General features: G+C 41.2%; 1 protein-coding gene across 8 annotated transcripts in view; it reads right to left on the reverse strand.

Annotated features, from left to right (window-relative positions):
• PTPN2 (protein tyrosine phosphatase non-receptor type 2) overlaps positions 1-25,831 on the reverse strand; it is a 100,496-nt gene that overhangs the window by 19,580 nt on the left and 55,085 nt on the right. For 5 of the 8 annotated variants that reach the window (XM_023228344.2, XM_023228342.3, XM_023228341.3 and 2 more), the window contains 4 exons: positions 20,228-20,362; positions 13,622-13,690; positions 11,243-11,452; positions 9,720-9,872 (listed from right to left, as the gene is read on the reverse strand). In XM_023228344.2, the coding sequence (XP_023084112.1) occupies positions 9,720-9,872; positions 11,243-11,452; positions 13,622-13,690; positions 20,228-20,362 (567 nt within the window). The remainder of the gene's footprint in view (positions 1-9,719; positions 9,873-11,242; positions 11,453-13,621; positions 13,691-20,227; positions 20,363-25,831) is intronic. The other 3 variants (XM_023228345.2, XM_023228343.3, XM_023228346.3) reach the window with 2 other exon arrangements.

Genomic DNA, 25,831 nt, shown 5'->3' on the forward strand with positions numbered 1-25,831 from the left:
CCACAGAATACACATTTTTCTCATCAGCACATGGAACATTCTCCATGATGGACCATGTATTAGGCCACAAAACAAGTCTGAACAAATTAAAAAAAGAAAAAAATCACAATCAGGCCAGGCAGGTGGCTCACACCCAAGAACTTTCGGAGGCGGAGGCGGGAGGATCACCTGAGGTGAGGAGGTGAGGCCAACACAGTGAAACCCCGTCTCTACCACAAATTAGCCGGGTGTGGTGGTGGGCACCTGTAATCCCAGGTATTCGGGAGGCTGAGGCATAAAAATCACTTGAACCCGGGAGGCAGAGGTTGCAGTGAATCAAGATCGTGCCACTGAACTCCAGTCTGGGGATCAGAGTGAAACTCTGCCTCAAAAAAAAAAAAGGTAGAGAGATCTCAAATAAACAACCTGATGTGAAGGAACTAGAAAATAATAAACTAAACCCAAAATTAGCAGAACAAAGAAAATAATAAAGACCAGAAGAATGGAAATAAAGTGACTAAAAAAGATACAAAAGATCAAAAAACCAAAGATTATGTTTTAGAAAAGGTAAACGAAATCAGCAAACCTATAGTAGACTTAAAAAAAAAAAAACAGAGATGAAAAAGGAGACATTATAACTAATACCATAAACAAAGTATTATAAGAGACTATTATAAACAACTGTATGCCAACAAATTGGAAAGCCTAGAGGAAATGGCTAAATTCCTAGACATACACAAGCTATCAAAACTGAACCATGAAGACATAGAAAACCTGAACTGATCAATAAAGAGTGAGATTGAATTAGTAACAAAAAGTCTCCCATCAAAGAAAAGCCCAGGACTTGATGGTTTCATGGCTGAATTCTACCAAACATTTAAATAATACTAATTCTTTTCACACTATTCAAAAAATTGAAGAGAGAAATCTTACAAAATCATTCTATAAGGCCAGCATACCCTGATACCAAAACCAGACAAGGATACAACAAAAAAGAAAACTACAGGCCAATATCCTTGATGAACATGGATGCAAAAATCCTGAATGAAATAATAGGAAACTGAATTCAACAGTATATTAAAAACATCATTTACCATGACCAAGTGGGATTCATCCAAGGGATGAAAGGATGGTTCAACATATGCAAATCAATAAACATGATCTATCAAATCAACAGAATCAAGGACAAGAACCATATGATCATTTCAATAGATGCAGAAAAACCATTTGATAAAATTCAGCATACCAGCTGGGCGCAGTGGTTCATACCTGTAATCCCAGCACTTTGGGAGGCTGAGGCAGGTGAATCACTTGAGGTCAGGTGTTTGGGACCGGTCTGGCCAACATGGTGAGACCCTATCTCTACTAAAAATACAAAAAACAGCTGGATGTGGTGGTAGAGGCCTGTAATTCCAGCCACTTGGGTGGCTGAGGCATGAGAATCGCTGGAACCCACAAGGCGAAGGCGCAGTGAGCCGAGATTGCGCCACTGCACTCCAGCCTGGGCAATGGAGCAAGACTCTGCCTCAAAAAAAAAAAAAAAAAAAAGAAAAAAAAAATCAACATACCTTCATGATAAAAACTCTCAACAAATTAGGTATGGAGGAAACTGTGCCTCAACACAAAGCCACGTATGACAAACCCACAGTTAGTATCATACTGAACATAGAAAAGTTGAAAGCTTTTCCTCTTAAGATCTGGAACAAGACAGAGATGACCAATTTCTTTTTTTTTTTTTTTTTTTGGTTTTTTTTTTTTTTTTTGAGATGGAGTTTTGCTCTGTCACCAGCCTGGAGTGCAGTGGCGTGATCTGCAACCTCTGCCTCTCGGGTTCAAGCAGTTCTCCTGCTTCAGCCTCCCGAGTAGCTGGGACTACAGGCGCGAGTCACCATACCCGGCTAATTTTTGTATTTTCAGTAGAGACAGAGTTTCACCGTGTTGGCCAGGGTGGTCTCAGTCTCTTGACCTCGTGATCTGCCCATCTCAGCCTCCCAAAGTGCTGGGATTCCAGGAGTGAGTCACCGCACTGGGCTAGGATGCCCACTTTCAACACTTTTATTCAGCATAATTCTGTAAGCCCTAGCCAGAGCAATTAACCAAGAGAAAAGAAAGGGCATTCAAATTGGAAAGGAGGAAGTCAAATTGTCTCTGTTTGCAGAAGACCTAATCTTATATATAGAAAACCCTATAGACTCTACCAAAAAACTATAATAAACAAATTCAGTAAAGCTGCAGGATACAAAATCAACAATTAAAAATCAGTAGAATTTTATACATCACTAGCAAACTACCTGAAAAAAAGAAATCAAGAAAGCAATTCCATTTTCAAAAAAATTACCTGGGAATAAATTTAACCAAGGAGGTGAAAGATCTCTATAATGAAAATTATAAAACATTAATGGAAAAAGTTGAAGAGGACATAAATGGAAAGACAGCCTATGTTCATGGATTAAAATTAGTACTGTTAAAATGTCCATGCTACAAAGTGATCCACAGATTCCATGCAATCCAGTGAAAACACCAATGACATTCTTCTTAGAAACAGAATAAATAATCCTAAAATTTGTATGGAATCATAAAAGACGCCAAAAGCCAAAGCAATTTTTAGCAAAAAGAACAAAGCGGGGGGCATCACACTCTCTGACCTCTAAATATACTACAAAGCTACAGTAACCAAAATAGCACGCTACTACCATAAAAATGGATGTAAAGACCAATAAAACAGAAGACAGAGCATGGAAATAAATCCACGTATTTACAGCCAATTTATTTTTGACAAAGACGCCAAGAATACACACTGGTAAAGGACAGTCTCTTTTATAAATGGCGTTGGGAACACTGGAGATCTAGATATCCAGGAGTGAAACTAGACCCCTGTCTCTCACCATATTAAAAAATCAACTCAAAATGGGCTAAAGACTTAATATAAGACCCCAAATATAAATACTAGAAGAAAAGATAGGGGAAACATTTCAGGACATTGGTCTGGGCAAGGGAAGGGTCTTTTGTATAAGACCTCAAAAGCAAAAACAGACAAATGGGATTACATCAAACTAAAAAGTTTCTGTACAGCAAAGGAAGCAATCAACAGACTGAAGAGACAATCTGCAGAATGGAAGAAAATATCTGCAAACTATACATTTGACAGGGATGAATATCCAGAATATATAAGAAACTCAAACAAAATTCAATAGCAGAGCAGAAAACACAAATAATCCAATTAAAAACAGGTAAAAGACCTGAATAGCCATGTCTTAAAAGACATACAAAGAGCCAATAGCTATATGAGAAAATGGTCAATATCACTAATCATCAGAATAATGCAAACCAATACCACACTGAGGTATTACCACACCCCAATTAGAATGATTATTATCAAAAAGACAAAAGATAAATGCTGGCATGAATGTGGAGAAAGGGGAACTCCTGTACACGGCTGGTGGAATGTAAATTAGTACAGCCATTTTGGAAAACAGTATAAAGGTTTCTTAAAAGATTAAAAATAGAACTATCATATGATCCAGCAGTCCCACTACTGGGTATTTATCCAAAGGAAATGAAATTAGGATTTCAAAGGCATATTGGCGTTCCTGCGCTTACTGCAGCACTATTCACAATAGGCAAGACACGGAATCAACCTAAATGTCCATCAGCGAATGGAGGGAGAAAGAAAATGTGGAATGTATATATACACACACACGTATATACATATACGTGTATCTACAACATATATACGTACACGTTATACACACATGCATACGTTATATACACATATATACGTATATACGTTATATACGTATATACATTTTATATATAAATATATACGTATACACATTTTATATACATATACACACATATATATACACACACACATATATAGTAATACTATTTGGCCATAAAAAAAAAAGAAATCCTGTCTTTTGTGGCAAAATGGATGAAACTGGAGGACATTAAGTCAAGTACAGAAAGACAAATAGTGCACGTTCTCACATGTGGAATCTAAAACAGTTAACCTCATAGAAGCAGAGAGTAGAAGAGCACCTACTGGAGGCTTCGGAGAGTAGGGAAGAGGGCGCATGGGGAGAAATTGAACAACAGTTCAATAGGGGAACGAGTTCTGGTGTTTTACTGCACAGTTGAATGACTATGGTTAATAATATTTAATATTTCAGACAGGGTGTGGTGGCTCATGTCTGCAATTCTAGCAGTTTGGGAGGCTGGGGCAGGAGATCACTTGAGCCCAGGAGTTTGAGACCAACCTGGGCAACATGGTGAGATCCAGTCTCTACAAACATTTAAAAACGAGCCACATGTGGTGGCATGCGCCTGCAGTCCCAACTACTTAAGAGACTAGGGCAGGAGGAGCCCATGAGCCCAGGTGGTTGAGGCTGCAATGAGTGAGCCATGATCGTACCACTGCACACCAGCCTGAACAAGAGAATGAGACCCTATCTCAAAATTTTATATACATACATAGAATCCTCTCTTCTAGCTATTTTGAAATATTTACATATACTTATATATATTTCAAGTACTACGAAATATATTAGCATATACATTTCAAAACAGCTGGAAGAGAGGATTTTGAATGTTTTCACCACAAAGATAAATGTATGAGGTGATAGATGTGCTAAATAGTCTAATTTGATCACTACATAATGTATAAATGCATCAAAATATCTCACTGAACCCCATAAATAGGTACAATTACTAAGTGTCAATCAAAAACAAAGGCCGGGGCACGTGGTGGCTCACGCCTGTAATCCCAACACTTTGGGAGGCCAAGGCAGGTGGATCAAGAGGTCAGGAGATTGAGACCATCCTGGCTAACATGGTGAAACCCCATGTCTACTAAAAATACAAAAGATTAGCTGGGTGTGGTGGCGGGCACCTGTAGTCCCAGTTAACTTGGGAGGCTGAGGTAGGAGAATCACTTGAACCCAGGAGGTGGAGGTTGCAGTGAGCCGAGATCATACCACTGCACTCCAGCCTGGGTGAGAGAGCAAGACTCCGTCTCAATAAAACAAACAAAACAAAAAAACAAAAAAATAAAAAAATAAAGTGGCATTGCACAAAAACACAAATTTTTTAAAAAAGATTTCAGCCAAGGTAGATTTTGCTTGAATGTTAATCCATTTCTAATCCACAGGTATGTAACACTGGAGTAGTGACCACAGTGGTGCTTGAATGTGATTTGGAACCTTCTTGCTCCTTGCCACTGTTCAGTCTAGGGGGGAACCCACAGTGAGATTTCCAAGGAGGTCCTTATGATGCTAAAGGACTTTAACTGGGTTGTGTCCTTCAGGCACACTAGCAGCTCCAGGCAGCTGCAGCCACCGCTGGGCTGGGGAAACACCCCCCAGCATGCCTCTAGCATGGACTTCAGGAGTATATGGCAACCAAACCAGGATGCGGACCAAAATGAAGAGAAATTTCAGTTTCTTCTATGAAGGAGGATGTCATCATCTACCCTGGGAGACAGTTGTCATTAATGAGATGGCATGTGAAGAGCCCAGCATCATGTCTAGAAAATACTACGTTTCCTGAGCCCTCACTTGTCACCATTCCTAGGGACAAAGGTAGAGGAAGAAGAGTGCATCTGGGCCCCTGCAGACGAAAGCACTGACAACTTACATGCCAGAGAAGAAAAAGGCGTATGTAACCTACACACTGCGACGACAGTCTCTCGAGTCCTTGAAAGGATGAGGACATGACCACCATCTACGCATCTGCCAGTGGCAAGTGGTTCAGGTAGAAGCAGTGGGAGCCAATGGTTTTGATTAACTATGACTACACTGGCCCAAATGACTCGGTATGGACAGGGATGGCCTTCTTTGAAGATCTTATCCAGGAAGCAAGGAGTCTTGGATCTAATTAATAAGGAATACTTGGCCGGGCACTGTGGCTCACGCCTGTAGTCCCAGCACTTTGGGAGGCCGAGGTGGGCGGATCACGAGGTCAGGAGATCGAGACCATCCTGGCTAACATGGTGAAACCCCGTCTCTACTAAAAATAAAAAATAAAAAAATTAGCCGGGCGAGGTGGCGGGCGCCTGTAGTCCCAGGTACTCGGGAGGCTGAGGCAGGAGAATGGCGGGAACCTGGGAGGAGGAGCTTGCAGTGAGCCGAGATCACGCCACTGCACTCCAGCCTGGGCGACAGAGCGAGACTCCAACTCAACAACAAAAAAATAATAAGGAATACTCTACTTACTGCCCGAGGAGTTTAATGATTTTAAACAGAGATGTAATATTGCAACTTACAGTTTTTTGGAACTTATGGAACATTCATTCCCTGGAGTTGCTCTTGTGCAATATGGTACTGTTAAAAGCAATGCTTGTATTTAGATCTTTAAAAAATCTCTGGGAAATCCATTCATAGAATGGATAAACTAGTTTCTTTTTTTTTTTTTGAGACGGAGTCTTGCTCTGCCGCCCAGGCTGGAGTGCAGTGGCCGGATCTCAGCTCACTGCAAGCTCCACCTCCCGGGTTCACGCCATTCTTCTGTCTCAGCCTCCCGAGTAGCTGGGACTACAGGCGCCCGCCTCGTCGCCCGGCTAGTTTTTTGTATTTTCTATTAGAGACGGGGTTTCACCGTATTAGCCAGGATGGTCTCGATCTCCTGACCTTGTGATCCGCCCGTCTCAGCCTCCCAAAGTGCTGGGATTACAGGCTTGAGCCACCGCGCCCGGCCAGGATAAACTAGTTTCTAATTTGTCTCATTGTCATCATGTACCAGAGGTATTAAAAAGAAAAAAGCACGCCTGGCACACTGGCTCATGCCTGTAATCCCAGCACTTTGGGAGGCCGAGGTGGGCAGATCACTTGAGATCAGGAGTTTGAGACCAGTCTGGGCAACATGGTGAAACCCCTTCTCTACCAAAAATACAAAAATTAGCCAGGCGTGGTGGCGCGTGCCTGTAGTAGATCAGTAGCTGGGATTACAGGCACCACCACACCTGGCTAATTTTGTATTTTTAGTAGAAACAGGGTTTCTCCATGAGACCAAGTCTCGTCTTTCACCCAGGCTAGAGTATAGTGGCACAATCTCAGCTCACTACAACCTCGGCCTCTAGAAAATACTACATTTCCTGAGCCCTCGCTTGTTACCTCCCAGGCTCAAGCAATTCTTCTACCTCAGCCTCCCAACTAACTGGGATTACAGGCATGTGCCACCACGCCCAGCTAATTTTTTGTAGATCTTACAACGATAGTTCTGAATTGCCAAACTACATATTTACTCTGGGAGGTTTACTGTCATCAATACTGGGAATTTGCTAATAAATATGTGGTAATACCAGCAACCAGCTTAAGTATTCATGCCTGACCTTGTGCTGAAAGGCAATTACAAATAGCCTATATATCTACAAGAATGTCAAGGTCACTGAACGTTTTCTGTAAATGAATACATACTTTAAGATTATAATTATATATATTTACAGACTTAAGATACAATCACTTTGGGCTGGGTGCGGTGGCTCACGCCTGTAATCTCAGCATTCTGGGAAGCTAAGGCATGCAGATCACCTGAGGTCAGGAGTTGGAGACCAGCCTGGCCAACACAGTGAAACCCCATCTGTACTAAAAATGCAAAATTAGTCCAGGAGTGGTGACGGACACCTGTAATCCAAGCTACTCGGGAGGCTGAGTGGGGGGAATCACTTGAATCTGGGAGACGGAGGCTGCAGTGAGCCGAGATTGCACCATTGCACTCCAGTCTGGGCAAAAAGAGCGAAACTGTGTCTCAAAAAAAGAAAAAAAACCAGTAGCACGTGTGGTATGTATTAATCCAACTTTATCAGTAATCACTTCATATGCCAGTGGTCTAAACGCACCAATTAAAAGAGATTCTCAGAATGCCAAGACCGTTTCTGCAGAAATTAACCCCTTGGAATGGGTAGCAGGCTTTCCTGATCCTGAGTACCTGAAGGAAAAGATGTCTCCAATGTGCTATCTGGAACTGGGGCAGAAAATGCTGTAGCACTGAGAGTCTGAGGACTCTACCATACCAGATAAATTAACAGAAAAAAATCCTTCCTAGCCACACACACTGCACTGTCAACTCCACAAAAAAGTGTCCAGAAAAACTGATGTCTGTGATAAAAAAGGATCCATTCTCAGATAAAGCAGGTATTCTAAAACTAAAGATACAAAACATAAAAAAAAGCAGTGGTAGGAAAGACACAGTCCAAAGGACAATACACTTCCATCCCAGGGACCCACCTCACCACAGCCAGGAAGCAGGCAGGGAAGGCGGCATGCAGGCTGGGAAGCCTGGGGAAATCTGACTGAACCACCTGATTTTCTTTTTGAACTCCAGATTTAAGTTGGTGAAAGGCAGCATGCAGGCTGGGAAGCCTGGGGAAATCTGACTGAACCACCTGATTTTCTTTTTGAACTCCAGATTTAAGTTGGTGAAAGCTCGCTGTGATTAGAAAGGGAAATTTTCCTAATCTTAAACATCTGAAATAATTTTTACGTCACCTAAATCACTGGCCACTGCCCAAGTAATCGCAGCAAACCCAGTGTTCCCAAAGTCTAGTGTCTGAAGCAGGACCTGTTCTGTGGGCTGAGTTTTCCACACAGTGAGTATTTGGCTCTGAGCACCCTAAGGTTTATGTTCATTAAGAATATTTTAATGCTATTTATTTTTTTAATTTATTTTTATTATTTTGAGACAGAGTCTTGCTCTGTTGCCCAGGCTGGAGTGCAATGGCTCAATCTTGGCTCACTGCAAGCTCTGCCTTCTGGGTTCACACCATTCTCCTGCCTCAGCCTCCCAAGTAGCTGGGACTATAGGCGCCCGCCACCTCGCCTGGCTAATTTTTTGTATTTTTTAGTAGAGATGGGGTTTCACCGTGTTAGCCAGGATGGTCTCGATCTCCTGACCTTGTGATCCGCCCGCCTCAGCCTCCCAAAGTGCTGGGATTACAGGCGCGAGCCACCGCGCCCGGCCAAGAATATTTTAATGCTATTTAAAGATTTGAAAAAAATCTTTTTAAATACACCTTTATTCTGACACCAGTGGTCTAAGTTATATTCCTGTATTAGCTAGTAATCACAGAAATGAAAGTGCTAGTAAATATGTTCACATATGAGAAACATAATGAAAAAACAGTCTATCTTATATTATGCATCAATTTACAGTATCTGCTTATGTCCAATACTATGTGATTAAACCATACAAAAAATGGAGGCTGTGGTTGTTTCTATATTACATTTTAACTTAGTGCATAACACAAACTTCTGATCAGTCTTTGAATTTAGGTTCTACAAATATGCAGTAAAAACAGCTTCATGAGAATAAAGCCATCAACCAGAAGAATGTAACATTTTGCTGGAATTTCATTATATCTGCCATAAATATTCAAGTTGCTTGTTATAAAGTCAAATATTATATAAACCAAGTATTAGTGTGTAATGAGGGCAAAAGTATCTCAAGTTTCCAGTTACTTTAATAATTAAAAGCTTAACCATCCCCAAAATGAAAAATTCAGTTTCTTTAATGAAATCTTGTTTCTACAAGGGCTTTTAAGTAACAGACAGGATTTAACCTGAGGCTGAGTATATATGAGGAAGCTAGCTAAAATTTTACAATTTTAAGACAGCCAACTGGATTTACCACAAAAACTCAAACATACTTTTTGAATCAAAGACGACAAGGGCTCAAGTGGAGTGCAGTTATTTGATGCTATGTGTATTTATCAAATAGATATGATTTTAAACGTGTATAAAGTTTACCTGAATACTAGAATCTCCCTTTATACATTTTGCTCCTTCTATTATAGCCATGTATGAGAATCTCAGTTGATCTGGGGTCTGAATAAGACCCATTCGGTATTTTCTCATGTTCAGTAACACTTGTTTAATGTTAATATCATCTCCTTTTTCCATCTGCAAGAAAGGCAAAAATCAGACAAATCTTTTGTTATTGGAACCCAGGAAACAGAATCAATGCAAGATCATTGCTAAGATTTTTTTTTTTTTTGGAGACGGAGTCTCGCTCTGTTGCCTAGTCTGGAGTGCAGTGGCCAGATCTCAGCTCACTGCAAGCTCCGCCTCCCGGGTTCACGCCATTCTCCTGTCTCAGCCTCCCGAGTAGCTGGGACTACAGGTGCCCGCCACCTCACCCGGCTAGTTTTTTGTATTTTTTAGTAGAGACGGGGTTTCACCAGGTTAGCCAGGATGGTCTCGATCTCCTGACCTCGTGATCCGCCCACCTCAGCCTCCCAAAGTGCTGGGACTACAGGCTTGAGCCACCGCGCCCGGCCCATTGCTAAGATTTTGCTCTGCATTTTCTCCTCTGAAAGAACAACAATAATTTAACCCTGCAGCTGTAACTGTTACATACACAACAACTAGCCTACTCATCCCTCCCCACATCTCAACCACTCAAGTAGATGGAGGACTTTGATTCTTTAGCTGATTCACAACTGATTCCAAACCAATCATAGTAATCTCATTCCTTCTGGCCAGTCATTGGTTAAAGGAAGGATTTATAATCAGTTCTGGCTAGTATAAGGACTATTTTTTTTTTTTTAAGTCATGGCAGGAGTCAACCTTTGTGCTCACTGCCCTTCCGCCTCCTTCACGTCTGCACTACAGACACGATGTCTGGATACACAGCACCCATCTAAAGATGGTGGGAAAGACACCAGTAAGGAAAAAATAAAGGTCCTAAAAAGAGAAAAAAAGATTTAGGCTGTATACAGGCTGGGACTGGGATTGACTGGTGCAGAAAGAATTAGCCCTTGGGGGCAGAGACAGGAACCTCAGGCGAGTAACAGTAATACTGACATTTATGGAATGCTCAGGAAACACCAGGACTCTTCTACGTGTCCCTCAATGTATTAATTCATTGAATTCTCACAGCAACCCTGTGAAATATGTCTATCATTATCCCTAGTTTTTAAATTTAAAAACATGAGATAAAGTATTTGTCTGAGGAAGTCAGTGTTACATATGAATTTATATTTGAAAAAATGACGGGAAGAGACCTATTATTTCTGTAATATAAAGCTACCAGGAAGAAAAACATCTTCTTAGGAATCTCTAAAATCATCTTGGATACATTTCTACTAGTCATGAATAAGACGCAGTTGCAAAGGTGGAAATGAGATTTTTAGGTTTTTCCAAAAGTAGAAGTTAAAAGTTGAAAAACCTCAGTTCTATGATACAACATCAGTGCTTATTCCTTGCCAGTGGAAGCAATTAAAAAAAAAAAAAATCAATGAGATTAAAATGAGATCACAAGCAGCACTTACCAAAACAAGACAAGTGTCTACCAGAGAGAAGGTGCCAGAGCGCCCAATGCCTGCACTACAGTGGATCACCGCAGGCCCATGGTCAGGGTTCAAGGAGCCAGATTCTCTCACTTTAAACAAGAAATTGAGAAATGAAGCTGGTGATTCAGGGACTCCAAAATCTGGCCAGGTAGTATAATGAAAGTGAGATATTGTTCTGGTTTCACCACTCTAAAAAGTGAAAATCAAGGGAGGAGAAGTTAGTTCTATTTTTTTTTCTTTTAAAAAAACTACTTCAGAAAGATCATGTGTTTTGTATAAAATCCTTTACAGCCATATAGGCTGTTTATACTATGATTTTTTTCCATTTGTTTTCTGACAATCCCATAGACAAATTAGGGAAGATTTTCTTTAGTGGAAATTTGGGATGTATTAATAATAGCTAACACATACAACACTTACTATTTTGGAGGCCTGTTCTAAGCACTTTCCTTATTAACTAAATCCACACAATAATCCTATTAAAACCCATTTTCCTGATGAAGAAACTGAAACAAAGGGTAAGTATTTGCCCAAGGTCACACAGCTGGAACGTGGCAGAACCAGGATTCAAAGCAACCTGGGGCAGCCTTTGGGTTCTCAGTTACTAATCTGTTACTATACACGTTACCAATATTTTCTTTAATTCATGCATCATGAATGGACTATTTTTTTCTATTTTAAAAAATGTCTGCCAGACGCAATCGGCTCATGCCTGTAATCCCAGCACTTTGGGAGGCTGAGGTGGGCAGATTAATTGAGGTCAGGAGTTCGAGACCAGCCTGGTCAACATGGTGAAACTCCGTTTCTACTAAAAATACAAAAAATTAGCCAGGCGTGGTGGTGCGTGCCTGTAATCCCAGCTACTTGGGAGGCTGAGGCAGGAGAATTGCTTGAACCCAGGAGGTGGAGGTTGCAGTGAGCAGAGATCATGCCAGTGCATGCCAGCTTGGGCACCAAGAATGAAACTCTATTTTCAAAAAAAAAAAAACTTCTACCAGTGTAATTTTACATTCTTTAACATTTTCCTTTTTATGAATTTCTAAGTTTAAATGTAATCTCCTGTTTAACATGATTATCTGTTAGATTCTGCTACACAGGCATAGGGGAGATTAAAGAATTAATCTAAACAACCAATCTTTACATTTTTAATTGGAATTGTTCCTCTAATTGTTGTCTTTCCCCATGGCAATAATTTCCAGTCCTAAAGCTGTTTATGTGCTTTTGCTGATGTGCTAACATGGTTTACCAACATGCTAAATGTTTCCCGTCTCTTAGGCCTGCCTGGCCTTCACTAATGCCTCCTGGATATTCCTGATGATCTGTATTTCTAACTCATTATGAAAATGTTCTTCAGCCTTTTGCCAATTGCCTTTTGCCCCAAGGAGCACTTCTCTGCTTTATATTCTTCATTGGTGTAAATTAAGCAGTGGTCTTCCACTAATACATCTTTGCGCAATTTTTCAGTTTTATTGTAGGAGGTTTTTTTTGAGGGAGGAGGCACAGAAACAACGTAAAAAACCTTGATGTTTAATGGTGTAATAACTAAAGACTATTATAATAATATCCTGCTCCCAATAAAAATTTCCAAAATTAAAAGTTAGCTTTCACTTTAAAAATATAAATTTTTTGGCCGGGCGCGGTGGCTCAAGCCTGTAATCCCAGCACTTTGGGAGGCCGAGACGGGCGGATCACGAGGTCAGGAGATCAAGACCATCCTGGCTAACACGGTGAAACCCCATCTCTACTAAAATATACAAAAAACTAGCCGGGCGAGGTGGCGGGCGCCTGTAGTCCCAGCTACTCGGGAGGCTGAGGCAGGAGAATGGCATAAACCCAGGGGGCGGAGCTTGCAGTGAGCTGAGATCCAGCCACTGCACTCCAGCCTGGGCGACAGAGTGAGACTCCGTCTCAAAAAAAAAATATATATATATATATATATATATTAATTTTTGGCCAGGCGCGGTGGCTCACACCTATAATCCCAGCACTTTGGGAGGCCGAGGTGGGTGGATCACCTGAGGTCAGGAGTTTGAGATCAGCCTGGCCAACACAGATAAACCCCGTCTCTACTAAAAATACAAACTTATCTGGGCGTGGTGGGGCATGTCTGTAATCCCAGGTACTTGGGAGGTTAAGGCAGGAGAATCGCTTGAACCTGGGAGGCAGTGGTTGCGGGAAGCCGAGATCGCGCCATTGCACTCCAGCCTGGGCAACAAGAGCAAAATTCCATCTCAAAAACAAACAAACAAACAAAACCCCCTATTTTGCAGTAGAAATTGACTTCTACGTCCCAGACTCAGTATATAAGATATAATACTAATAAAGTACAGTGAAATAAATTTTTTAAAAAGTACATACTTTTAGTGACCTTTTAACATCCAGCATTAATAATTTCAAATACAGTGTGATCCACAAGTTCTCAATATACTAAAAGCAATAAAAAATTTCTCCATTACGAATTAAAATGATCACGGTTTCTACGTTTTAAGACATTTCTTTTTAAATTAATTATGGTAAGTGAACAAAGCCAGACTAAAGGCTATATACTATACTATTCCATTTATATGACATTCTGGAAAAGGCAGAATCACACAGAAACAGAAACCAGATCACTGGTTGCCAGAGGCTACGGGTAGAGAACATGACTGACTGTACACAAGCAACACAAGAACATCTGGGGCAGGGGAGAGGTGACAGAACCGATCGACGTTTCTGCTGTGGGCAGTGGTTACATGACTGAATGCACTGTCAAAAGTCACATTAACTGTACACCAAAAGGAGTCAATCTTATGGTAGGTTAAAAAAAAAAAAAAAAAGGTAAATTTATTGCATTAAAAAAGAGAATTCAAAACATTCTAAAATAAGAAGGGTGAACTCTAGTCTCCTTTTACAAAACAGCAGGTGGGCAGTTAATAAGGCAACACCAACAGGAACAGGCTAGAGGCAGGTTCTTGACAGCGGGGGACACAGTTAACTCCAAGTCAAGTTTTCCTGTAAACGAGGTTAAGATTCTAGTGACATTAACAACGCACTTTGTTTCTTACTTGCTGTGGCCACCGGCCGGGCCAGACTCAGTCTGTGTGGGCCTTTCTGTGGTCCACTCTGAGCAGGAGACTGCAGTGCTCTGTGGTCTCTGGCCCAGAGCTCCTATGGGGTCCTGCGTGTAATTACTCCATCATGTCCTGGCTCAAACACACGGTCACCCTACAATCTTGGGCACGGCTTGCTTTCTCTTTGCTTGTATGATTTTGGCTCAAGACTACTGGTCTCAATTTTTTTCAAATTCAGGTCACACTGTCTGGGATACTGGAAGCCAGTTCCCAGAAATGCTCATGACTGTTTGTATAATAACGTCTTCCCCACTAATAGATTTTTGAAAAACAGTTGTTGTTTTTCCCCCCCTACAGAACCAGGACTTTTTGAGAGGTTAACTTTGATTAATTTATCCTTACAGAAACAAGATTCAAAAAACACAGCTTTCCAAAATCATGTAATTCACAGTTACAAAGGACCACACGAAGGCGTAAGATTCATATATTTACTACTCTGGTAATAAAAACATTCATATACCTGACTGGGTGGACCCCTTCCCTTTTTCATGAAGGAAAAAAAAAAAATGAGAGGGGGGAAAAAAAGGGTCGCCAAAGGATACAGAGCTAAAACAAAACTCATCTTTTTTCCAAACAAGGTCTGCATTTAGACTTTACAATTTTTGGCAAACTCCTTATTTTCAAAACTGCGGAAGCACCTTTTTCTTCTCCTTGGTCACCAAGTCACACTACTTCTCCTCTGATCCCCAGCCGCTGCCCCCCAGCCTTCTCGCTGCTTTACCCCACTCCCTACACACACCCGGGCTGCACCCACAATTATAGGCTGTCCCTGTCTGCAGCTGTTCCACACATGCCTGCCAAATTTTCTGTCTAAAACTTCGCATTATGTATACTACATTCTGCACAAAATGTCAACGGCTTGCTGTTCTAAGGCAAAATCCCATTTACATTTCTAAAAGAGAATTCTAAATTTAAAGTCTTTTTATAGGGATGGCAAACTTGCATATATAAAGCCAGGAAAATAACCTGTGAGTTGAGCAGGTGTAACAACAGGAATTGTTAGGCCACAGCAATTTAAGTGTATGCCCTGTTCACAGCCTTCAAATGCAAGTCAATAATCATCATAAATATATAATAAAAGTATATATTTTCCAATTATAAAAAATCTATACAGCTCTATGACCCCAGGCCCAATTACTTTCACACTTTAGGTATATATAGAGGGTATCAAGATTTTGTTTCTAAAAGACTTTCACTAAGCCCCAGTTCTGTCATCTGTGAATAGGGTTAATACTACTACTTACCTTATAAAACTGTTGTAACAAACAAATGAAACAATTAACGTGAAGTGCCTGCCATATCCCTGCACATGGTAAATGCTTAACAGATACTGGGTATTTTTAAAACAACTATACTCACCAATTGCCTTTATTGTGGCCCCTAGAAAGCTCCAGTCAATTGTAAAACTCAACACATTTTCAACCTCTTCACTGGGTATTTCCTCTACACCTAAAGAGTGACAAAGTTTGTCAACCCTATGTCCTAACCAGATGTCCAATCTGTACCTTCATTATCACTGCCTTAGTTGGGTCTCTCATCAGTTTTTGCCGGAGTCAGTATGTCAGTGATAAATATTTACTGACTGCAATTCATTGTGAAAGAGAGATTGAACTCACCACATTCGGAGGAGTGGCAGAAACGGCTAGGGACAGGCTTGCATTCTAAGCAGGGAGAAAGCAATATGCAAAGGTATGCCATCCACCCCCACCAAGGAGTTAACCTATTAGAGAAGTCTGTCTGTTAGCATGGACAAATCCTGGATACCCAAAGGAGAGGGAGTTAGACAAGGAGGCAAGGACCAGGCTGGGATGGGTCACAGTCTTGTGCACTGGACAGATACTTTTTTTAGTAACCAACGGAAGCTACAGAAGAATTCTTAGAGGCCGGTGGAAAGATTGCATCAGTGTTTTACAACAATCACTCAGGTGCAATGTGCTTAAAATGCACTCCACCCAATGGTAGGGGAGTACCAAGGCAGCAGATAACTCCCAACCCCTTGGAAGTTAAAAACCTCATTATGGAGTCAAGATTTAGATAGACAGAAGTACTGAACAAGCAGCAGAATGATAATATTTAAATTACTGAAAAAGTGTAAGAATCATAGCTGTTAGGGATAAATGTGTCACAGATACATGTCAGGAGACCTAAGAAAGAAGTAGGCCACAGGGGTTACTAAGGACGTGTAGGATATAAAGGCAGAGAAGAGAGAGGACATTCTAGGTAGAATAAACTGTGTAAACGATTTTGAATCAAATCCCAGGTAAGCATCATAATAATTAGACTCTCATCTTGCTTAATCTATAGGGTCAGGGAAATAGAAGACAGTCAGCACTGTACCAGCATTCCTGGAACTCACTAAACAGAAAGCTGGCCAACAACATTACAAAAATAGTGAAGGGCAACTAACAGGAAAAACTAAAAGACAAGTACTCTAGACGACCTTATATTTTTAAAACCCCTCAAAATTATCTCCATAGCTTAAGCCACAGGCCACGCTGCAAGCAGAGACGTAATCTCTTCGTTCGGGGGCAAGAGTCCAGACTTTGAGCTTTAAGTAAGTCACTGTAAGAGACTCCTGGTATGTCACTGTGCTGCTCCATTAGACTGGAGGAGGCGCAGGGCTTGCTTAGATAACAGCTTTACCTTTGGACCTGTTAACAGACATAAGTCAGACTCCCTTAGATGCACACTGGATCTCTGCAGCGCAGAGACCTCAATAAAGACAGAGATCTGCGGGCTGAGGTTGGCTACCAGCTCCCTACTTCATCAACACTTTTTCTCACTCCCTTGGTTCTTTCTTTCTCTCTAAACTTATCCTTTTCAACGACTCCCCAGTGCTGTTGTCCCTCACAATTCATGACTGTTACAGGAAGGAAACTGGTCGACTAAAAATGTAACCGGCTCCCGCATTCTGTCTTAGACACTGTCATGATATTAACTCACTTGATCTTCAGAGCAATCCTATGTAGTAGGTACATGATCACCCTCATTTCATAGATGATAAAACAGGTACTGTTTATCATCCATAGTGAGGTAATGTGACCCGAGTCACTCAGCAAGAGTGGCAGAGTCAGGATTTAACGTCAGGCTATCTGATTCTACAGTTTATCTACTTAGGCAAATGTAATTCTGCCTTTCATACTGAAATGCCACTTTATCCTTCTGAAGAATAAAGAATCCCTAGTTCTAGTTAAAAATTATAAAGCAGAACACAAATTCTTGCTATTATATTATGGCATGTTCTAAACCCAGGCCAATAAAAAATCCAGTGACCATGTCATTATACCACACAGTTGCCAGCAACTGAAACACGGTGGCTGGCCAACTCACGTGACGGCCTCAACTCCAGAAAGATGCTTCAGAATCAATAATCTCTCTTTACAACAATTAGTATCTTTTCAAAATGACTTATCCCCATGTCAAAAGTTAGGAGATGGCCGGGCACAGTGGCTCACACCTGTAATCCCAGAACCTTGAGAGGCTGAGGCGGGCAGATCACCTGAAGTCAGGAGGAGTTTGAGATCAGTCTGGCCAACACGGCGAAACCCCATCTCTACTAAAAATACAAAAAATTAGGCAGGCATGGCGGTGCACACCTGTAGTCCCAGCTACTCGGGAGGCGGAAACAGGAGCATCACTTGAACCCAGGAGGTGGAGGCTGCAATGAGCCAAGATCATGCCACTGCACTCCAGCCTGGTCAACAGAATGAGACTCTGTCTTAAAAAATAGGGGACCAGGAGAACTAATGAGTTCAGTCTGTCACTTAATTGCTAAGTAATCAGTGGAAAAAGTCCTATAACAGAATGGATTTTAACATAACTATTCATTTTTACAATGTAAAATATGGGGATAATAAGAATATTTACACTGTCCACACTAACTGAAGACTACTGGTCAAATGAGACACATGTGAAAGCATTTTGGAATCTGATAAACAAAACACAAAAATCATTCTATTTTATTATTACTTCAGGTATCATCAATTCTCAATAAGGACTGTTTCAGAAATAGGGAAACACATCTATGCCCTTCATCTAAATCAATTTTAATGCCACAAGCAAATGAGTAATTACCTGGGATAAATACCAAGAGAAGATGATTCAGAGAACTTTGAGAACCTTGTGGAAATATAGTTCTGTTTCTGGGAATGAATAATGTACAGCTCAGTCCAGTATCAAAGAGTTATTGATGTATCTCAATGCAGCTTAAGACACATGTAAATGGAAAGAGTTGGGACAAAATAAATATACTAATGGGAATTTATAAATAAATCTAAGCATTATCATTCCTAATTTTGAGCCTTTTTAGGTGACTGAAGAGACTGCATAATAAGCTTAGTTATGGATGTATGGGAAGCTGGACAGAAGGAAAACCAGAACCTAGGCCTCACGCACACAGCATGCACCTGTGCTTACTCAATGCAGCAAAAAACACAAGTGTTCCAAGGGATCCACCATAAAAGGGATTGCCACACATCTAAAAAGCATGTGTGTATACATATATATATATATCTCCCTTCTCTTTAAGGCTTTGTGTTGTTAGTGATCACTTAATTTACTTAATGGTTAACTAAAACAGTATTTCACTTAAAGACACATATATTCCTAAAGTCATATGAGGCTAAACATTTTCCTATTTTCAAGCTATCACAGTTTCTATTAGCATCTCAGAATTACTCTGATTTCATTATTTTCTAGTTTATTCTAATTATAAACAAAGAAGGCAAAAGAGGTAAATGGCCAAAGGGGGAGAAATGCCCCGATCATCACCCTGGCAACAGCAGGTTCATAACCCACTATGTGTATGTATCTCAACCAAGGCCCAAGGAACACTTCATATGTTTCTGGGGAAGAAAAATGCAAGTAAGGACTGGCATGGTGGCTCATGACTGTAATCTCAACACTTTGGGAGGCCAAGGTGGGAGGATCACTTGAGCCCAGGAGTTTGAAACCAGCCTGGATAGCAAGGCAAGACCCCATCTCTACAAAAAAAATAAATAAATAAGAAAATTAGGTATGGTGGCTCATGCCTGTAATCCCAGATACGCAGGAGGCTGAAGTGGGTGGATTTCTTGAGGCCAGGAGTTAGAGGCCGTAGTGAGAGCTCTGATCATGCCACTGTACTCCAGCCTGGGTGGCAATGCAAGACTCTCTCAAAAAACCAATCAACCAACCAACCAAACACCCAAGTAAATGTTCTTGAGACCACATGCTACATTTATACATGTATATGTGTGTATGGATCTACGTATGTGTGTGTTACATAGATATAAAAAACACCATTTTTTCACAACTCAGCAAGGACAAATTTTTGTGTTGTGAATCACTTCACAATAGCTTTGTAAGTTATTTTCTTGAGGATTTTGCTATTCTTGGCAGTCACAGGTCCTGGGAGCTATTGTTTCCTGGGCATCTACTGAGGTCAGGTGCTCTGCATACACACTTTCATCTGACCTCAGGACAGCCCTGGAGGGCAGGCGTGGTAATTCCATTGTACAGATGAGGAGGGCTCAGGGAGGGCAGGAACGAGTCTAAATCATGCCTCTACTGAGCAGCAGAGCTGGATCTGAATTCAAGCGTGCCTGACTCTAAAGCCCTCTCTATTAATCCCCATGTATTTCTATTAATTAATTTTCAAACCCCAAGTAACAACCTGAACTTTGAAATTTGTAGTTTCTACTGTTTCTTCAGAGTCCTCAGAAAGCTACTACGTGCAGGCACACAAAGTGACTATGACTAGATACTACAGGTATTATCCAAATGCATGTGCTTATCAAACTTCAAATCTAATAATCAAGAGTAATTCTTCAAACCATCATATAAAGTCCAGACTTTTGGGCAAGAAAGGTCTTACATTGATATTTTCTAATTGTAGTAGATGTACTGTATAATACGACTTCACATCTTCTGACAAGAGCTTCACACTGAATCCTGTTTCTTTAAACAGCATCTCTTGGTCATCTGTTGGCCAGTACTGTGCACATTTAACCTAAATTTAGAAATATGTATATATTTTTTTAGTTTATAGACATCATGAAACCATAAAGTTAAAAAATGAAAACAAACCACACATGTACATGTTATATTTTTTCAAGTACCCAAAACTAAGAAGTCACTACTATATTCTACGCTTAATGTATTTTAGTAAGATAGAAATTTTACAGCCAGGTGTGGCTCGCGCCTGTAATCCCAACACTTTGGCAGGCTGAGGCGGGAGGATCACCTCAGGTCAGGAGTTCGAGACTAACCTGGCTAAGATGGTGAAACCCCATCTCTACTAAAAATACAAAAATTAGCTGGGCACTGTGGCGGGCGCCTGTAATCCCAGCTAGTCGTGAGACTCACCTCCTAAGCAGCTGGCATTACAGGCACCTGCCACTACACCCAGCTAATTTTTGTATTTTTAGTAGAGACAGGGTTTTGCCATGTTGGCCAGGCTGGTCTTGAACTACTGACCTCAAGTGAGCCACCCACCTCAGCCTCCCAAAGCACTAGGATTACAGGCATGACCCACCGCGTCCGGTCTTATAAGGCATTTTTAAAGTGTTCCTATAACTTATAAACTAAAAAAGCCACAGATATGATATTCATAAAATAAAAATTATCATTTTTAAAGCATGATTACCTATATTTTAACGACAGGACATTCACTTCATGTTTCTAAAATTATCAAACCCTTGCAATAATTTGATCTTCAAAATAAATGCTGCTGGCTGGGCACGGTGGCTCATGCCTGTAATCCCAGCACTTTGGGAGGCCGAGGTGGACAGATCATGAGGTCACGAGATTGAGACCATCCTGGCTAACACAGTGAAACTCCGTCTCTACTAAAAATACAAAAAATTAGCCAAGTGTGGTAGTGGGCGCCTGTAGTCCCAGCTACTAGGGAGGCTGAGGCAGGAGAAGGGCGTGAACCTAGGAGGCGGAGCTTGCAGTGAGCAGAGATCGCACCACTGCACACCAGCCTGAGCAACACAGCAAGACTCCGTCTCAAAAAAAAAAAAAATTTGTTGCTGAACAGGCTTTATTTTACAAGTATTTTCCACAAATGCCTATGAATCTACTACTCAATATTCCATCTAGGGCCAGGCACATGTGACTCACGCCTGTAATCCTAGCACTTTGGGAAGCGGAGGTGGGTGGATCACTTGAGCCCAGGAGTTTGGCCTGGGCAACAGGGTGAAATTCAGCCTGGACAACATGGCGAATTCCTGTCTCTACAAAAAATACAAAAAAAATGAGCTGGGTGCGGTGGCAAGTTGGGTGCGGTGGCGCACCCCTGTAGTCCCAGCTGCTCAGGAGCATGAAGTGGGAAGATGACCTGAGCGTGGGCAGTCGAGGCTGCACTGAGGCTGTGCCACTGCCCTCCAGCCTGGATGACAAAAGTGAGACCCAGTCTCAAAACAAACAAAAAAATGACATTTAGAAATAACATTGTATATTTGCGTACTAAAATTAAACTGGGGGACAGAATGAGAAGATAAGCCCCTTTTACGTAGAGTTTGGCAGAACTACTGATATGAAATTCAAATCTGTGACAATAAACGTATCTTCCCAAATGCCAAAGTATGAAGCCAGCAGACTGAAGCAAGGCAGTCATTTCGGCAGGACAAAAATGCCAGGAAAAAATATTTTAAAAAATGGCCATTTCTCCTTTTCCAAATAACAGCTACAACAATAAAAATGTCTCCCAAACCAATAAATACTATGAATTAATTCTTTAAAAGGTGCTAAAAGACAAACAAAAGGCCAGGTGCGGTGGCTCAAGCCTATAATCCCAGCACTTTGGGAGGCCGAGACGGGCGGATCATGAGGTCAGGAGATGGAGACCATCCTGGCTCACAAGGTGAAACCCCGTCTCTACTAAAAAATACAAAAAACTAGCCGGGCGAGGTGGCGGGTGCCTGTAGTCCCAGCTACTCGGGAGGCTGAGGCAGGAGAATGGCGTAAACCCGGGAGGCGGAGCTTGCAGTGAGCTGAGATCCGGCCACTGCACTCCAGCCCGGGCGACAGAGCGAGACTCCGTCTCAAAAAAAAAAAAAAAAGTACAAACAAAAAATGATATAAGAAGTAAAAGACTAAAAATTAGAACTCAGAAACAAGATAGGAGATAGAAAAGTTCAAATAACAGAACACATCATTTCACAAATGAGGATTAAACTGGAAGGAAGAGAGAACTAAACACAATAGATAAAAATGCCTTAAGAGCAAAATAATTTTTTTTTTTTTTTTTTTAAGAGACAGGGTCTTAAGAGCTCTGTAGCCCAGGTTGGAGTGCACTGGGGTGAACCTGGCTCACTTCAGCCTCAATCTTCTGGGCTCAAGCGATCTCCCAACCCCAGCTGGCACTCCAGGTGCATGTCACCGCACCTGGCTACTTTTTGTATTTTTTATAGAGGTAGGGTCTCAGTTTGTTGTCGAGGCTGGTTTTGAATTCCTGGGCTCAAGGGACCCTCCTGCCTCAGCCTCCCAAAGTGCTGGGATTATAGGTGTGAGCCCTCAAACCTGGCCAGAAAAAACAAACCTTTTTTAAGTAAAACAGAAATAGAGAGATAAACAGGATAAGAGAATGTGACAAACAAAAAAGATAGGCAAAGAAAATCCAACATATGTATATAATAGGAAGACCCAAAGAGGAACATTAAAGCAAGCAAGGGAGCAGAACAAATACTAAGGACTGTAACTCAACAAATATTTCTTTAACAAAAAGTATTAAAAAAATAAGAAAAAAGTACTTGAAGTCAAACACTCAAGAAGACATCGTGTACCTGTAAAACCTGACCCAGAATGGCCAATCACTAAGACATATTTTTGGTAAAATGAATAATATCTGAAGAAAAAGAAAAAAGGAATTTATTGGGTAGTGTAGATAAAAAGAACAAGAGACTTATAAAGGAAGTAAGATGTCCATTAGACTTTGGTGGAAGACCAGAGGAAATGGAAAAATGTTTAAGCTGTTCAAAGAATAGCACGGGAGTCAAGGATTTTATATCCTGCCAAACTGACTTTCAGATATTAAGACAGCAGATGAACCGTCACTGACATGTAAAAAAATCGGAGACTATAATGCTCACAAGTCCTTCCTTCGGATCCACTAGAGAATGAGCTGTAGTCAGAATGACTGGGGAGACATCAAGAAAGACTGTTGATGAGTATTAACTGATGCTTGCTTGTAGAACTAAGAGTCTACAAGGGATATAAGGGAGAGACTTACATTTGTAAAGTACAACTCAGAGACACCAGGAAGAGAAAAAAATACTAAAAATTATAAACCATTTTCAGTAATTATTTTGGTAGCAGATGATATGATTATGGCTATGTTTTGTATGTGATATGGGAAGAAGGAAATGAGTCATTACAAGATAGCTTATCTCTCTCATCTCTTCGAGAACCAGGATTATTGGTATGAAAAATAGCAGATATAAGATGGAAGGGGCTAAGCGGCCCTTACAGCTCCAAATTTAAATTGGAAATATTATGAACTCTTAAAGTATGTTATCGTAACATATACATATTATTCCTTAGCTTTTGTCCACTGAAAAGCCCTCAAAACAATGGCCAGTCCAGTAGCAACACATATCCTTATTTTTGCTGTGATCTTGAAATACTACTGCCCATTAAAAGAAACCAAAGCTCCTCAGAGAAACGGCTGGCTCCAGGTCTGGGCAGCAAGAGTTTGAGATGAGCCTGCAATATGCAGTCATTACAGATAGCAAGAAAAAAAAATTTTTTTTTGAGACAGGGTCTCTGTCACCCAGGCTGGAGTGCAGTGGCAGGGACACAGCTAACTGCAGCCGTCTTCCTGGACTCAAGCGATCCTCCTGCTTCAGTCCCCCAGGTAGCTGGGACTACAGGCATGTGCTACCACGCCCAGTTAATTTTTGTATTTTTTGCAGAGACAGAGTTTCACCATTTGCTCGGGCTGGTCTCAAACTCCTGGGCTCAAGCAATCCACCTAACTCCCCAAAGTGCTGGGATTACAGGTGTGAGCCACTGCACCCAGCCAAGGAAACTATTAAAAGTTTGTTAAAAAGGACTCAGGGCTGGGTGAGGTGACTCATGCTTGTAATCCCACCACTTTGGGAGGCTGAGATGGGCAGATCACTTGAGGTCAGGAGCTTGAGACCAGCCTGGCCAATATGGTAAAACAGTCTCTACAAAAATTAGCCGCATGCTGGTGGGTGCTTGTAATCCCAGTTACTTGGGAGGCTCAGGCGGGAGAATCGCTTGAACCCAGGAAGTGGAGGTTGAAGTGAGCCGAAATCACGCCACTGCACTCCTGCCTGGGCAACAGAGCGAGACTCCATCTCAAAAACAAAAAGGATTCAGGACCCAACCTAAAGAGATTGCTGCTAGCCAATGACAGGATAATTTGATCAAAAATAAGGAAAATAACTGCAAAGGAGTAAAACGAACCCAATATGTCTAAACCCATAATAATTCATCCTCTCCTGCCACTCTCCACCAGAAAAACTCCTAATTGGTCATCTGTTGAGGACAGATGACCTCAATAGGGAATCCACTTTTTTTGGAAAACTGCTTTTAAGAGAGGTAATGACAGAACTGGATTATCACCATCTGTAACCCCTAATGAATTAAGAAGCTGAGCACTGACCAATAATGGCTATTAATAAAATAAAAAGAACACTAATCAGACATTACGGGTCTCTTGATGAACAGCACATTACCCACCACCTCTGAAGTAATCTTCCACCAAAAAATTAAACCTGACACTTGTTAACCATCCAGGTCCAACCACCATCAGCATGATTTCTAAATTCTGGTGGCAGTGTTATCTTATTAATACAGTAATCATACTCCAAAATGAGAGAATGAAATTTGCAAATCATTTAGTCTGCAATGCTGCTCAAACTGACAATGTCATAATCCTTATTTTTTTTTTTTTTTTTTTTTTGGAGATGGAGTCTCACTCTACCGCCCAGGCTGAAGTGCAGTGGTTTGGAGATAGAGTCTCGCTCGACCATCCAGGCTGGGGTGCAGCGGCACAATCTCGGCTCACTGCAACCTCCACCTCCTAGGTTCAAGCGGTTGTCCTGCCTCAGCCTCCCAAGTAGCTGGGACTACACCTGGCTAATTTTTGTATTTTTGGTAGAGACGAGGTTTCACCATGTTGGCCAGGCTGGTCTCAAACTCTTGCCCTCAAGTGATCTGCCTGCCTCAGCCTCCCAAAGTGCTGGGATTAGAGATTTGAGTCACTGTGCCTGGCCTAATCCTTAATTTTTAAATGATACTGAAGATCAGGAAAAACCACTGTAAATGACTATGCTGACACTGCCGGAAATTCTGGCATGTCATTGCCACATCTGATTAGAAGTGGATTAGGAAATTTTCATCATCAGTAAAAACCAGCAATTATGAAATGTAGAATAAAGTAAGAAATCTGAAGTAGAACTTTACAAGATCTTAAAGCTGGAAGAGGACTTAGTGACATATATGT

Source organism: Piliocolobus tephrosceles, chromosome 18 (assembly GCF_002776525.5).
Source record: "Piliocolobus tephrosceles isolate RC106 chromosome 18, ASM277652v3, whole genome shotgun sequence".
Taxonomy (NCBI): domain Eukaryota; kingdom Metazoa; phylum Chordata; class Mammalia; order Primates; family Cercopithecidae; genus Piliocolobus; species Piliocolobus tephrosceles.